This window comes from Siniperca chuatsi, linkage group LG7 (genome assembly GCF_020085105.1).
Source record: "Siniperca chuatsi isolate FFG_IHB_CAS linkage group LG7, ASM2008510v1, whole genome shotgun sequence".
Classification (NCBI taxonomy): Eukaryota; Metazoa; Chordata; class Actinopteri; order Centrarchiformes; family Sinipercidae; genus Siniperca; species Siniperca chuatsi.
This window is the reverse complement of record NC_058048.1, coordinates 13,322,324-13,338,819: the sequence shown is the minus strand read 5'-3', so window position 1 is coordinate 13,338,819 and position 16,496 is coordinate 13,322,324. Positions and strand designations below refer to the sequence as shown.

At 39.9% G+C, this 16,496-nt stretch overlaps 2 protein-coding genes across 2 annotated transcripts; both read right to left on the bottom strand.

Moving 5' to 3' along the window:
* Positions 1 to 569: 569 nt before the first annotated feature.
* On the bottom strand, positions 570 to 12,609 carry grk7b (G protein-coupled receptor kinase 7b). Its single transcript, XM_044202859.1, has 4 exons — positions 9,564 to 12,609; positions 8,592 to 9,029; positions 6,375 to 6,646; positions 570 to 5,025 (listed from the first exon to the last, which is right to left on the bottom strand). Exons 1-4 carry the CDS (start codon positions 10,161 to 10,163, stop codon positions 4,698 to 4,700), a joined length of 1,638 nt encoding a protein of 545 aa, XP_044058794.1. The 5' UTR covers positions 10,164 to 12,609; the 3' UTR covers positions 570 to 4,697.
* A 140-nt stretch (positions 12,610 to 12,749) lies between these two features.
* rnf7 (ring finger protein 7) lies at positions 12,750 to 14,434 on the bottom strand. The gene is made up of 3 exons (XM_044202860.1): positions 14,198 to 14,434; positions 14,011 to 14,058; positions 12,750 to 13,217 (listed from the first exon to the last, which is right to left on the bottom strand). The coding sequence occupies exons 1-3, from the start codon at positions 14,361 to 14,363 to the stop codon at positions 13,099 to 13,101; spliced, it is 333 nt and encodes a 110-aa protein (XP_044058795.1). The 5' UTR covers positions 14,364 to 14,434; the 3' UTR covers positions 12,750 to 13,098.
* Between the last annotated feature and the right edge of the window lie 2,062 nt (positions 14,435 to 16,496).

Genomic DNA, 16,496 nt, shown 5'->3' with positions numbered 1-16,496 from the left:
CACACACACAAACACACACACATGCAGGCAGAGACGTCCACACAAACACAGATGTCAAAACCCACTCGGCCAGTGACCCCCGTGACAGCATGGTGTACTGTAATTAAAGTACATTAACACATGCGCCACAACAGTTTTTTTCCTTCACAGTTCAGGATGAGGGGTTGTAAAGTGTTTCCCTGATACAGTATTCTGTATCATTATATATCCCTCTCCCTTCGTTTGATGTGCTGATCTTCAATCACCCTGCAGTGGAGTGGTGAGGAACATCAGAAAGCTTTACACTTCTGCCAACTCGGGTTTCAGGATACTGTAACTTTTTGAACTTTAAGTCGTTTCCTTGGGATTTTCTACTTGTGGGAGAGAACTTTATTCCTAGTGACAGGTGACCGGAGAGATGTGGCAGAGTGCTGATCGTGGAAATGGGTAAACTGTGAAAGTTAAGAAGTAGGATAGCAGTTTAAAAAGTATGGTGTAGTCCCAGCATAATAATCAGTTTGAATTGCAACAACTCAGGTCTGGAAACTATACTCCGTATACTGCAGTTGCCAGGGGGTATGTGGAAAGAGAGCGGCTCAACTAATTTGAAAAAAAGAAGAAGAAATTATTGATTAAAAACATATATCCACATAATAGCAAGTGAGCAGAGAAGTCTAAAACAGTTTGCTGCAGTATGGATAAATGGCTGAAATAAACACAAAAACAACCTGCATTTCTATGCTGAGTGCAAGTTCTCTCTAAAAGACAAGGGCCACAAGATTAAGAAATGAAGGAACCGTCTTAGTTGATATAGCACTTTAATAGTGGTTCAGATTCTTCAGCAAATCTGCAATTAATCAAGTTACGTTACCAACTGATATGTGCTAAACTTGGGACTTCTGGGACCCCTGGGGGTTTGCCTGCTTTGCTGGGTTGGTAATCCAGCCTTGTGAGTGAATTAATTATTTATGGATGTATTTATTTAGCAAAAAAAGTCATTTTTTCAGGATGATCTGCAAAATAATGCAATAATGTGGTGAGATTGTTTCCCCTGCTTTAAATACAAATCAACTCATGTCAGGAATTCTGTGCAAACATGTTGTTTTCTTGATTATCATGCCATGCAGTTGTGGTTCAGGACACTGATACTCTTTTCTAGAAAATTCCCAAAACATGGGGTTATACAGGGAACTAGATGCATTATTTGGCCCCACTGGCAGCATTTTTTTTTTTTTTTTTGGTGAAAGGAAAATAAATATTTAATTCTTTACATGAGATTAAATGACCTAGATGAATTTTTGCAGTAAAGGGACCAAACATGGTGCAGAGATAGGATGAGGGCTAAGAGTGTGGGACTGTTTATGTGTGTGTGTGTCTGATCTGGCTCTATCCATGACGTTGTCCAGCCTCTGGCAGCAGAAGGGGTCTGAGGTCTGGGCGCCATGGAAACTGCCCATTGGGCCTCAGTGGGGAAGAACATCATGCACACAAACGCTCTGTTTCTGTTGGACCGCCGTGCAGGAATTCACTTATTTGTGGAAATGTTAAGAATTCAAGCAATGAAGCTTAGAAAATTGAACGCTAACCAAAAACTAAACACTTCCTGAGCGGTACCGGGGTCACAGTGGCAGATCAGTACGATGACGCTCTAGGTCCTAATCTGGTTCTTGATTCTAGATTCTAGTTTATCATTTTTGTGAAATAAAATGGTACGAAAAACAGGTAAACCCCTAAAAAAAAAACTACACTAGCTGTGAGTACGAGACAGTGAGCAACAACCCTCTTCCTCCTTCAATCGCTCTCCCACATGGCTGGCTCTCACTTTCCCTCAGCAGACAATGGCCTCTCTGTCTCAACGGTTTAACCACTTTCTCGCCTATCCTAAATACTCACACACACACACTCTCGCTGACACACCCTTGTGCACACACAAGTGCATATATAGACACAAGTCACTGTAATTTACATCCATGGAAACGCACACACACGTATGCATGTGCGCACAAATAGAGACACGTGCTCACAGCCAAAGACGGGAAAAAGCAGCATTATCGCTGGTGTGATACCATCCTGAGGATGCCAGGGCAGAGCTGAAGTGTGGCACATGCCTTTGATGTGAATCCAGAGCATGGGTATGTAACAAACGCAGATACCAAATTACACCCTGTCCTGCTTTGATCTCTAAAACCGCATGCCTGCTTCTACAGAGGTAATAAGATTGTGTGTGTGTGTGTGTGTGTGTGTGCGTGCGTGTGTGTGTGTGTAAGTGAGAGTGTGTATCAGAGTGTGTTTAGATGTGCGTGGGGTTTGTGTACATCTTTGCCTGCAAGAGGTGTTAACACAAGTATATGAATATGCATGCATGTGTGTTTGTCTGCATGCATGAGTGCAAATCTGCAGTGATTTGTGCTCTGTGTGTGTGTGTCTGTGTGTATTGCAGAGCCGCAGTCACAGCATCGGGCCGTGGGGAACTGAACCCTGGCAGAGGCTTGTAGGCGCCTGGTAAAAACATGTTCCTGGAGACCTTCTGCCGAGTTTGTCTTGTCATCACGTCGTCCACAGTGGACTCCCCACTCTGCCTTCGCAGCCGACCATTATCAGGTTGCGTCTTGGATTTCCATCTGAACCACCCTCTAATCTCATGACAGTTGAGCGTGAACTGAACCACTTCTCAGCCCCGTAAGGTCACCCCCTCGCACGAATTAGCACAACACATGTTTATGTGTCCCTCATTACCTAAGTGTGTCTGAGGTTTTGGAGTGAGACACTGAGTGACGGATGATTCAAACATTGAGGTGACATTATGATGTAATTATGAATGTACTGTGGTTACTGTAATGTTTTAAAGAGACAAGCACCTTCCCTTGTCAAACGGCCCCTGGCTGTTTGGATATGTGATGATAGATGATATCTGTGCCTCGAGATGAGCAACAAGAGGATAATCAAAATAATTGCATAACTGTCAACCTGTGACTTTGAATGTCATCGCCATGTAGACTAATTTGTCAACAGAAATCATTACAGCAGTGTAGCTTATTGCTGTTGAAAATGTGCTTTATTTCTTTTCCATCTCATAAAAATGTTGTCACTTGGCTTGAACGTTTAATAAAAAACAGCACGAAACATTGTTGTGAAAAACGCATGCGTGACGCAAGGAAGTATCACAAAGCTATGAACAGTATATAAAATCATTACAAGCCAAACATGCCACATAAAATATTAGAAAATGTTAAGTCATCATTATAAAATCACATACAAATATGACAAAATATTATTGGCACTGTTATGTAGTGACAATGCAGCTCTTTATGTGAGGTACGAGTAAAACTAAAAAGACATGGATTACATGACACAGTACATCTTCATTCAAGACTTGAGGACTGGAATAAAGCAAAACACAGGAAAAATGTATAACTGAGTCAGAAGTAAGACACCTGGGGCATCCTGGTAGCCCAAAGGTCAAAAATGCTAAATATGTAATCGCAACATGTTATCTCCTCTCTCTCCCCACATGATTTCCTTTCTATACTCGCTATAAAAAATAAATACCTGAAAAAATACCAAAAAGAAAAAATACATTTCCTTAGTTTCTCACATAAAAGCTCAAGTAGTGTCAGTGATGTGACTATAATCACTGTCATCTATTTAGGGATGAAAAATCTAAAATTAAACAACACTTATCAACCACAATAGGACATGGATCTCCTACAACCAGAAGCTTTTGTGGGAAACGATGTCCATATATGGACACAAGAACTAACCATCTGTGAAACTAAATAGATGTTTGTTGTTGCTATGTTGTCAGTAGTTAACATCTCTTACTTAGGTTTCGTATGGCTTGTAAACACGGGGTGATTTGGGGGGGGGGGGGGGATAAAGGGGGTTGGTATTGCATTGTTAAAGCCAAACATTCAATGTTAACATTTTTTGTTTAGCAGGAAAACTATGTGTATACGACAATTTGTCTCCCTGCATCCCCCTTGTTAAAGCTGAACGAGTCATCCAGTGCTTGTAAATAACGGAGCAGCACAGTCCGGATAATGGGGATGATGAAGAGTGCTGTTAAACGTACTCCATGGGTGTCTGGCGGCACTTAGTGGTGAATGTCTGCTACTGAGAGACTTCACTGAGGTCGCATGACACTTGTCCACTCACATGAGCAAAAGGCATTCATGGCATTTATATGAGACTTCGGTCTTTCAAACAAACGTGGCACATTACTGCAAATACTGATAGTAATCCTGCTGCTATTCAATGACACACAACCATTATGTAGCTTGTTTACAAACACATATAAACACGTTGGCCTGCCAAAATGGCCGAGTGATGTAATGGAAACTATGAATGCACTGGGATCTGCTGTCTCACCAGGAATAGAGGGCAAAGTATGAAGCAGCATTTGCAGCACATTGTCAGCGTGTGTTTCCATTCGGGAATAATACGAAATAAGACAAAAACTGTGGTTTTATTTTACCACTCAGACTGATGTCCTATTATGTTTGACTGTGGCATCAAACACACAACAATGTTATGGGCTAAAACTTTTAGAAACAGACACAAACTTCCAAGATGAGTCCTCAGATTAAGGAAAAAAAGTCAAGTAGCTGTTTAAAAAGGTACCTCCATTTAGTATTATACCAGGCACTTCGGAAGTGTAAAGAAATTAAATTAAAGGACATTTGTGTATCATTGTTTTGCCCAGTTGTACATATTGATGCTTACAAAATGATGCACATCCTGGATTTCCACGCGGCCTCACAGCCGTGACCGTTTCGTTTGGGGTCGTTCAGCTCGTCAAACACTCCGCTGTCGATCATCTCCTTCTGCCACCGGATGGAGACTGCGCCTGTGCTGAACTCCTCGAAGAATTTCTCATCCTTGGCATTAAACTTTATGTCCTCCACCTCAGAGGTGTCCCTGAACTCGTCTGTGTCCTTGGCATAGACCACGTTGGATTTTGGCACCCAGGGGGGCTCCACCAGCCCGACCTCCAGACGATGGAAATTGATGCTCTTGAAAAACGTGTGGCTTCGCGGGTCATCACCACTAGTATTAGAAAGACACAACAGATGTTTACTGATTGAATTGAGATTGAAAATGATGTTATGAAGGCAGGAGGAAGGTGAAGTGATTAAACTGGGCAATAAAAGTGTTCATAAACTGCTTCAAAAGTCAATTTGATGATGATATACTGTATTCTCATACAGGTTACATGTCTGCATAGTAATAATAATAATAATATTCGTTTCATTATACAGCACCTTTCTTAACAGAGTTGCAGTAAAAAAAGAACAAAACACCCACTGCAAATAGCAAACAATATCAACAAATATGCAATACCTACTGTATGTAGACTAGAAATAATAGAATACATGTTACAAAAGAAAAGTGTCCTTACCACCTAAGTTACACCCACACAGGTGTTTTCACTTGTTTTGTTGCACCTGTTTAGGGTGGGACAATTTACATCCTTATTGTCCTTATTAGTACACTGGTGAGTTTTGTCCAACTTCAGCCTCATTTGCAGTCTAATCAGCCACAATAAATAAAAACACTCCTGTTTGGGTGTGCATGGCATTGAAAATGTGGACGAAAAAGATAATATAGTATATGGTGGCACTTAAAAGCCCTTTTATAAGCAAGTCTTAAGGTGTCAAAGAGGCCAGCAACCAAATTTCCTCCATTAGATGGAGGCCTAATCTGAGTGTGGGGCATTAAAAGTAAAAAAAAAGTAAGACTGAGCTGTACCACTAAGAGTTTTGAAAGTGATGGAAAAGAAAGTCAAAGTCACTTGTCAGAAGGTGTGATATGGTTGCTTTTAGTCTGTGATCTGGCTGCGGTGGTCGAGTCACTTCCACATTAATTTTCTTCAATGTATTCATTTCTTTTCCTAATAAATTCAGCATCTGCTTGTGCTAGGAGTAGGAGTGTAGTGCTGCAGCAGTGTTTATCTGTAAACTCATTTCTATTATCCCTCACCTCTGAATCTTGTTGACCAGTAGTTCTTAACCTTTTTGACCCCTTTAAAATCTCACCCATTGTACATGTCAATGACTTGTGAGCAGTTCCACCTCTGATTTTCAGATTGTTACGTTTAAATCATTTTTAGAGGGCTGAAGATGTGAAACTAGCCAGTATTGCACAAGAAACAGAAAAGTCGGAAAACAACATTTTTGTTAGTTTTGTCATGTTTCCTGTTCTTTTAATCATCTTGTGACCCCTTATCAGGTGACCCCCTTCAAGGTGTCCTGACCTCCAGATTGGGGTCCACTGGCTTGGACTAGCACGTATTCCTTGGCCTGTTTCTTAAAGGAATGTATCATACCAGGGATAAAACAGTATGTTTACACGGATGCAAAGTAAGTTTTCTTGATTGATGATAAGTTTTTACTTACCGGCACCCAAGGCGATACTGCACCTTCTTCTTGAGAAAGAGGCTGATGATATCTCTGGTGGGAGCATCAAAGCGCTTGTGTTCAAACTTGCACTCGTCCTCCAGAGTGCGACGAGTCACCTCCTCATTCTGCACCTTTTCTCTGAAGTCTTTAAAAGGCAAACGGGCTGCCACCATCTCATAGATGCTGCAGCCCAGAGCCCACCAGTCCACAGACCTGCAGTAATTCTCCTGCCTCAGAATCTCTGGAGCCATGTAACCAGGCGTACCAGCCTGACGACACACAGAGGGGAGACATAAGAGCTGTGCTGTAAGCCTTCTCTATACTTAATAACTTCAACAATAATTGCAGTTTTCCGTCTGTTTAAATATTCAGGTCTGGTTAAATTCTGAGGACAAGGGTGATTCCCCTGGCATATTTATTGTGCTCTGTTTTACCTGCTTAGGGACTGTACAAAAATTAGTAGGGAGGGGAGGGGGGTCAGAAAAGGTTGAGGGTTATGTATTCTTTGTTTTTGCTGAAGGGAGTTGGGGAGTCTGCAGGGCCTACAAAAATACACATACAAAAATAATGAAAATTACTATGCCATTAACATATAAAGGTTAAATAAAGGGTAAACTATCTTAAATGTTTTATGCTTTGCCTCTTTTAGTTATTAATGGTGAATCGAGTTGTAGATATATTATGTTGAGATATTGGGGGATGGTATTGCACACCAAGAACACAAGGTTCACCTCCCCTGCCAACCCCAAACATTTTTGCACAGTCCCTTAGCTCTGCCATGCTGTCTCTATAAACCAATGGTCCCCAGTCTGGGGCTCAGGATCCCCACAACTCAAAATAAATCAGACTGGTCACGAGATGATTAGCTGCATAGGAAAGCAGTAAGAAACATATTTCTACTATTTTGTCAGATTGTCATCTAAGCTTTGCTTTTTTCTTTTGAATTACTGGATAATTTTATCACTTCAAACCTCAAAAAAAAAATTCCAGGAAAAAAATTATTCTTTACTTGAAGAGGTCACAACTAGTAGACATATGCAACTGGTGATGAGGGGTCTGAGGCCGACATTGTTTTATTGTGAGGGGTCACAAGCCAAAAAGGTTGGGAAGCACTGCTATGACCTGTAGCATGGTGTAGATACTGAAAGACAAAGAGTGTGTATTAAGGGTCCTGTTTGTCTGTCTCTTGTGATGTGCCAGTGGACTGCAGATGAAAATTAGCTGTAAGCTAACTCTGGTACAATACATCAAATGGTAACATTTAAGTTTAATACTGTACATGGTCCCTTACAAATAAAATAAATAAATTACATTAAAAGACATATACGTATGCTAGTGACTTGAAAATTCTCACGACTCTCCTACAAAGAGATTTTAAAATCTATTTATGTAGGATTTTCTTTTGCTGTGAAATCAATATGATGTACTCTCTTCTCAAAATAGGACAGATGTTTTTGAGGCCAGACAGCATAATCTAGTAGTCTGGTAAGTAATTCACCTTTTAAAGTTCACATCAGTTATCTGCAGCAGACTATCTTCCTGACCAGCTTCCACATGGTGGAAGACAAAATTAAATAATGAAACGTGGAGACAAAAATACAGACACAAGAATGTGAAATGGGGTTCTAACAATAAGACACTGTTACAGCAAATAATGCTGCATTAACGACAAATGACAAATGAGACGTCATTGTTCACTCTGTATCCAGTCTCTAGTGAGTGGAGGCCTGCTGTGAATCTCCTGACTCATCTCCTTGGACAGACACGTGGAGGCCATATCTGGTATTAGTGAAGCAAAGATTAACCAGCTAATGCTAACAGGCTTTGGGCAGTCTTCCATACATTTCTCAGCCAGTGCAGCATCCAACTGGGGATGAGGTCATCCACCTTTTAATAAGATTCATTTGGGTCACGCAGGGTTTTGCTCTCTATGGTGTTGTTGGTCAGAGCAGGACTAAGAGCTATCATATCTATTCCTGGTAAGCTACTTGTAGTGGCGGGTGAATAAATATACTGTGTAGTGGCATCAAAAAGAGAGCAAATATTGACCATGCTACTTTCCTATATGTGAACATGTGATCCGGAGTACATACAAATATGCAGAGATTTCGTAGAGAAGCACAATCCACAGAGAGGCTTTGCAGAGTGCACTGCAGTACAAACATCTGACAGCAAGCACTGTAGGTTAATCTAGGGGCAGGTCACCACACTAACCTTCTGGCAGCTCGTTTTGCCCTTTGGCAGCTCCACCGCCAGTCCGAGGTCTGACAGCCGACACTGTCCTTTAGCATCCAGCAGCACGTTCTCAGGCTTCATATCCCGGTACACAATGTCCATAGAGTGCAGGTGGAGTATCCCAGTGGTTATCTGGGCCACGTAGTAAACAACACGCTCCATACGGATACCTCGCTCCCCGAGCTCGTAGATGTGGAACCTGAGGTCTCCTCCGTTCATGAGGTCCATGACCAGGCACAGGTGGTTCTTGTTGTCATAAGCGTAAGCCAGGTTCACAATGAAGAGGCTGTTGACCTTCTCCAGGATTTGCTTCTCCAGAAGGGCAAGCCTCTCGCCACCTTTCTTCTTCAAGCGCCTCTTATCCAGCTTCTTACAGGCATACATCTGGCCTGTGAGTTTCACCTGCACCGCACACACCTGCAACACACAGCAACATTACTTTAGAATTTATAACAGTTTTATTTATTGGTTGTCCTCTTTTAGTATCTGCTACTTGATGCTGTGACATTAAAGCGAGACAATGTAACTTTTACTGAACAGTTTAACAGTGAACTGTTTAACACTGATGAATGCTAAAACATGACAACAGCAATATGAAGTTGCTGCGTAACAGTAAATCAGTGCACTGACTTGACGATTTTCTCTACTTGTGCTACTGTTATGTCAATGTAAAGTTAACATAAGCTAACATTAGCCTCCATACTGTAAGCTACTGGTCACACCAGACCAAGTGAGGCCATAGCAGCAAATAAATAAACAGCAGTGTAATAAACTGAGCAAAGGTGCGTTTAATTGCCCTTGAAATCAGCTTTTCATTTGTAAGAGAAATAATTTTATTTCCTCTTTCAAAATGTACAAAGTCTCACTTTAACTCAGACATATTCGTTGTAAGTCCATCAACCAATCTGAGATTTACACTTTCATTCAGAAGCTGGGATTTCTGGCACCTACCTCACCAAAGCCACCTTTTCCCAAAGTCCTAAACCCATAAAAGTATTTGTCACTGATCTTCTGCTTCTCGTACTCTTTCCACTGCAAGAACCTATAAAAAAGGGGGCTTTTCAGATACTCCGAGAAAGGTTTCCCCCTCAGGAAGTCCCTTGTGGCTTCTCTTATCTGGCCCATCGTCACCTCATCGAAGTTCTTGTCTGATAACTCTTTGCATTTTTCAGCTGCCTCTCCTGTGAGGTAGGTGAGAAAACTCCTGGACTCAGGTTGACAGAATTTAGCGAGGATGCTCTGTTTGGCCTTCTCTCTGGTTTCATCTTCAGCAAATCTCCAGTCACTCAGCTCCTCCAGGAACTCAGCGGCGGCCACATACTGCGGGTTAGAGGTAAGGAGGAACTGCTGGAATAACTTCCTCCCAATAGGCTGTCGCTCACACAGCAACTCATAATTCTTTTCCACTGCCACCCGGAGAGCAGAGGACTTATTTGGTTTGGGCAGCGTCAGGGAGAGTCTCTGTTTCCTCAGCTCATTGCGATCTACATGCTGAGCCTTCAGGTAGACCGTGTTGGCCACCAGGTTGTCCAGTCCCACCAGGTCACCCATATTGGATGTATCCTGTGAAATACATGTAGGCAGCTGGGCCTGATCAACTACAACACTAACAGCTGACTCATCTGCAGGTTCCAGACACAACTGAGCACCTTACATCCTGAACATCCTCCACCTCTTGTGCCGCGTCTCTTGGAGCAAGTACCACCTTCCTCGGGGATTTGTTGGTGGCTAAGTGTCTTTGTGCGCTTATTCGTAGATGGCACTAAGGGAAAGCAACTTATGTGGTCTGAACTTAAGAGGCTTTAGGCTTGTCTATTTATAGGAGATGCAAAGTGCCTGTGTAAAGTAATTAGGCTGCAAGCATGACATGAAGAGGTGGCAGATCCTGACCTTTTCAAGTTATGGTTGATTGTAGCTTGTCATGAGATAAAGAAGCCACTGAGAGAGCTGCACGTGTATAATGTGCGCATTACGCAACCAAGTACGCACACTTTATGAGAGAATGGAGATTTTACTAAATCAGCCCTAACTGGTTAAGTAAGCAGCCTAAGAAATTAATTTTCAAGTAGCTGCCAGGAGAGTGAAGGCTGTTCGCTCATACTCGAAGATGTCAGCTGCTCAGCACAACAACTCTTATATTTGAAGCTGGAGCAATTTTGAAAAGCACATTTTCACCTTTATTCACTTTAACATCACCTCTGGCATTAAACGCCCCTGAGACAATTACAAAGGTGGACAAAATAGCAACGATTAGTGGATTAATCGATTGGTCAGTCGTCAAAAAATTTGTCCGCAACTGTTTTGACAATGAATTAATGCTTTAAGTGCATTTTCAAGCAAATGCACCAAACATTTGATGGTTCCAAGTTCTTAAAAGGGAGAATTTTCTGCTTTTTCTTGTCTTTTATTCAAGTAAATTGAAGTGACTACCTTTGGCTCTAGGACATTGCGATGGGCATTTGCCACAGTTTTCTTAAGTTTTATAGACCAAATTATTGTAAAATAAATGGCAGATTATTTGATAATTTAAAAAAATCTAATCATTAGTTGCAACACCAATGCTAGTGAAATATCACATTATGACCTTCCAGTCATTAGTCTCATGTGAATTATCCCGATCAGTCTTGACTACTTACAATATCCTTGACAAGGAAACTATGTTGAGCCAGGGGTTTTTCAGAGACAACACTGAGCATGAACATAACTGCAGAAATTCCAAAAAACTATTTTATCATGTTGATGCACTCGATTCGCTAGAAAAATGCAAAGAAAAATATTCACCCATATTCTTTAACACACAGGATTTGAATCGAACAAACTTAATGCGATAAATGTGCAAATTTATCACATTAAGTTTGGTTCATCTAAATCCTCGCTGGATTTAATAACTGCTCTGCAGTGGTGGAAGAAGTACTCGGATCTTTAAGTAAAAGTAGCAACACCACAATAAAAAAAATACTCTGTTACAAGTAAAAGTCTTGCATTCAAAATCTTAAGTAAAAATACACAAGTATTAGCAGGAAATTGTATTAAAATATCAAAAGTAAAAGGTACTTGTTATGCAAAATGGCTCCATTCAAAGTGTTACATTTATTATATATTTATTACTGGAAGTTTATTCCTGATTTATTGCAGTCTAAGCAGCATCTGAACATTGTAAAGGTGTAGAGCTAATTTTAACAGCTGTATATACTGTTGGGTAGTTTCTTCAATAACAATGCACATCTTATAAACTGATCATGTTTAACGTATTAAATCTTGATCTGAAAAGTAACTGGTAACTATAGCTGCAGCGGAGTAAAAAGTACAATATTTCACCCTGAAATGTAGTGGAGTAGAAGTGTAATGTAGTATAAAATGGAAATACAAGTACCAGTTCTGTACTTAAGTACAATACTTAAATAAATGTTCTTATTTACATCCCACCACTGCAGATGTGAATAGGTTAAGCTTGAAACTGGAACAAGTCCAAACTCACCATACATGTATGACAAGTGCTAGTAGTATCGAGGTTAGCATGGCCGCCTTCCAGGTATCTCACTTCGAGTACATAGGATTTCAGACTCCATCCTTTAACTGGACATTTCCATGTTTAAGATTGTTTGACTGCTAAATCAACATCACAATGTTCAAGTCAAAAGTGGATAAACACTACTTCAAACCTTCCAAGCTCTGCCCTGACAATACTACTAGTTTTGCTACTGATAACTTATATTTTTTTATACATTGAGGAATTTGAACACGTTTTTCCACAAAACCCTTTTTTTCCATTGCACAAAAGAAGCCGACCTTCTGAAATAATAAATGTTGTCTAAACACAAACAGCTGTTAAGCTGAAAATTATCATTTTAAATCAGAAACTGTCTGATTAAAGAATAAGAAAACATGAGTATGAATCCTGGCAAGAATTCAAAGCCAGATTTCGGTACTTGACAGTTTTCTATTCTTGCTGATGCAGACACATTTCTGCCAGTAGCAAAAAAGTATTTAGCTTAGATACCCAGCCCTATCTTGACAAGCCAACGTGCACTTTCCTTAATCTAAACTAAAACATTTGTTGCAGAACTACAAATTGTACCAATGTTTATAGGAATTATATACCAAGCCTATTCAAATTATTAGATGAAAAAATACATGTTTACAGCTATACACAATTCTTTATTTTTAAAAAGATATTCAAGATGTGCTGAACACCACCACAGACAATGTAAAGCTAACATGTGACCAAACACTGCAACAAGGTTCATCCTTCTCTCCACGACTCTTGATCCCTCCAATCGGTGACCAATGAGTCTGCGCTGCTTTAATTTTGTCCATCGTCCTCCTTTCACACCAGGACTACTGGAACATGCAATCATAAGAAGGAGGACAGTTGTCGATGTCAAGTGGCTCTGCACAGCACGCTGCAGTGATCATTGTCGAGTCTGTCACCACTTTTGGGTGCATACAGGTGTCATCTGAGAATCAGACTGCCTGGAGTTGGAGCTTATTTGCCGATTCTCTGAACCACCCAGTCCTGCTGGCAGAGGGGGCAGCGATTGTTCTGCTTCACCCAAAGGGACATGCAGCAGTTATGGAAGGAGTGGTTGCACTCTCCCCATACAACTGAAAGAAGATGGCAGATAAGAGGGACACAGGGAGAGACAATGAATGAGTATTAACAGGGAACACACTGTAATTCAATCAGCTGAGGTTACACAGAATGTAAAAGTACAACCTTATTTCTTTTAATGGTGACTAAAACTGTTTATTTTTAGTGTATCTGAGATTCATATTTATGTGTTAAGATCTATCTATCTAATTGTTTTCCTAAAAGCACAATCCTTGGCATCTATGTCAGTACAGTCAAACGAGGTAAAGTGACACTTAATAGTGGTGTTCAAGCTATGACAAATGAGGAAGCTTACACAGAGACTACTGAAAAGATGAACTTGTACTCGGGTAGACTAGTTATGATAATTTCTAACATAAAAATCCCACATACACTATATACGCATATTATACTTGAGAAAGTCAGTGATTTAAAGTGCAGGTACACTACTGTACTTATATAAGTTGTATTATAATTACTTGCTCTGCAGTTGGCTCTTATAGCTAAATAAATCTGTTAGCACGTCATTTTTGGACGTTTGCCTAACGTTATTTTAACTAAATAATATGAGTTTCATCCAAACAATATAACTACATTATGTTTCTTTGCGGATTCAGGCTAATGTTATGCATTTCACTAACATGAAACGACCAAGAAGAAAAACCCCTTCCTCTGTGATTAGCTGGCTTGGTTGGTTTCTTTGACAACTCCGACACACTAACGTTAGCTAATGTTAGCTTGTTGGATTAACCTGCTGAGTGGTTGTTTCTTAACTTAACACTGCTATAACGCGTTTCTACTGCTTACCAACACAGTCCTCCTGTTTGTTTTCTGCCTGGCATCGGAGACAAGCGTCTGCAAATTAAGAAAAACATGTTACAGTGGCACTCTGCCAGGGACTAAAGGTTTTAATGGTAATATTAGCCACGTTAGCTACATTGGCCGCTTTCCGAGCTAAGCTAGCAGACTAACTCCGTTGGTTTCTCGGACTCACCCATCACTTGGACCCGACAAATGGCACAGGTATCACACTCAACGTCCCAGCTCCACATAGCTACAGCGTTCCACTTCTTTAGGGAGAACATCTTGTCCCCGCTCGACTTGGAGCCCGAAGAAGTGTTGTGAGAGAGGACTAAACCCGGCTCGTCACCGTCATCCATCTCTGCTGTGCACACTGTACCTGAGGTAACGTTAGCCAGGCTAGCTAAGCTAAACAAAATGGACGAAACAGTTAACCAGTGCGGATGCTAATGCTAGCTAGTTTACAAAGCGTCTTGTCTCCATAGCGACAAAAGAGGGCGCTGATTTCCAGGATTTGAAGTCTGCCTGTAATAACCATAACCACAAAATACACATAACACACTTGTAAAAATATACACAACACAAACACACATAGATAAAATGCGTACATATGAAAACAAAATAAATAAATAAACTGAATAAACAGTACTCTAATAAGGAGCCTCAAACTTTTCGTTTCCTTGTAATATACAAGAAGCAGATGTCATTCATAAAATTGAATCATGGTGGGACACACACACATACAAGCTTCCTATCTTTAAGTCTCAATTAGCTTCTTTCCATGGATGTTACATACATTTAAGAATAATTTAATAATAATAGGTGCACCTGTGGGGCCTAAGGCAAACTTTCATCTCTGTGGACAATAAAAACTACTCTAAGCATATGTTTCACTTGTATCACTCTGTGTGTGTGTGGGTACGTGTGTGACTTTTCTACTTCAACTTTATTATTATCATCCCAAAGGAAAATTGGGTTGCAGTTAGACATTAAACATAGATTACACACATATATAACGCCCCCATTTACTATTATAACTGTTTACAGTACTCGTTACATTTTAATTACACTCTGTCTGTGGGATCCTGGGGACATAGTAGTCTAATCTTGCATAGACAAGTTTTAAACAAATCATTTTAATATTTCTTCCAACTTTCTTCTTCAACTTCCTTTACACTGCAAGATTTATGCACAATGATGAATCATATTTTTGATCTTTCCTTTAAGATATGCAGATGTTTAATTCTTTTGTTATACATCCTTTTTTTTTTTGGGGGTAAATAAGAGCCCAACGGACCAAAGATTCTTTTAAAATATTGCACATTTGTTTAAAAGTATTCACTTTGACATTCATCAGGATCATGAACTCGCATTAGATTCTTCCTGAATAATGTTTTTTTTAAAAAGTCTATCAAATCATCATTATGGGCAAATAACATACATAATTTAATGTACCTGTATATAACCAAGCGGAAGGGTATGAAGCGTGGGGAGCATCTCATGCATCTCTGCTGTCTGTCTTGCATCACTTCTGCCCTCACACAGTCTGTTCTTGCTAAGATTTAGTAAAAGCGAGCTGAACACACAAAAAAAGTTCAGAGGTCAGTTCAGATGTTACTGCGTTTTCAAATCATTATTGATGTAGTGTGTTTGAATGCTCATTCCTCAGTGACTTTACCACCTCCCTAAAGTAAAACTAGTGACACACATACATCTTGATAAGGTCATGGTGCCAATAAAACACACAAGTCATAAAACCATCTGGTTGGAAAAGAAAACAGATAAAAAAACAAGATATACACTTTTAAGTAAGTAAAAGACAGTTTAAAGAAAATTAAAATGTAAGTAAAATCAGGAAAGGCTCTCCAATAAAAATGTGTTTTAAGAAGGGACTTAATTAAGTTTCCATTAAAATCACATCTTCTAAAATCCACCTCACAGTAGAAATATTTACATTTCTTTATGATGGCATACAGTTAAAATAAATCCCCTCCTTGTGTTTCTGAGTAAGAGATGCATGTATGTTATATCTTTTATGTGCATCTTCAAACTGTTCATTACATTGAATTCCAAAATGTGATGTATAGATTTTTTTTTTCAATCAATCAATGTGCAGCCCTTCCTCTGCATGTCAGACCCAGGATCAGAGAAGGCGCACCAGGAGATGAAAAACAGGTTTGCGAGATTTCTTTGAATGTTCTGAATGCATGTTTTATGGTTGCAGACACATTTCACAAGGATGCCAAAAAGACACTAGATTTAAAAGATGATTATATTTAAGTAAATAAGTAAATAAGTAGGCAGAGTTGGCTCCACTTATCTCAAAATGTCAACTTGTCTGTCTGCTCAATAAAAATGATTTACTGCACAACAAATATTAAATATGTAGAGTTTCTAATTATGTCCAGCTGGCTGTTGGGATTTGATTGATTACCGAATATGTTATCCCTCTCCCAGATGCTACATAATCATTAATGTTCTGCGAAATGTTT

Bases quoted from the DNA above. Each gene is read 5' to 3' on its own strand.
- grk7b (XM_044202859.1), bottom strand. From the start codon at position 10,163: ATGGGTGACCTGGTGGGACTGGACAACCTGGTGGCCAACACGGTCTAC. The intron at 9,030-9,563 runs GTAGGTGCCAGA...TGTGTGTTGCAG, and splicing joins GAAAAGGTGGCTTTGGTGAG to GTGTGTGCGGTGCAGGTGAA. The intron at 6,647-8,591 runs GTTAGTGTGGTG...GTGTGTCGTCAG, and splicing joins GCAAAACGAGCTGCCAGAAG to GCTGGTACGCCTGGTTACAT.
- rnf7 (XM_044202860.1), bottom strand. From the start codon at position 14,363: ATGGATGACGGTGACGAGCCGGGTTTAGTCCTCTCTCACAACACTTCT. The intron at 14,059-14,197 runs GTGAGTCCGAGA...CTTAATTTGCAG, and splicing joins TTGTCGGGTCCAAGTGATGG to ACGCTTGTCTCCGATGCCAG. The intron at 13,218-14,010 runs GTAAGCAGTAGA...ATCTTCTTTCAG, and splicing joins CAAACAGGAGGACTGTGTTG to TTGTATGGGGAGAGTGCAAC.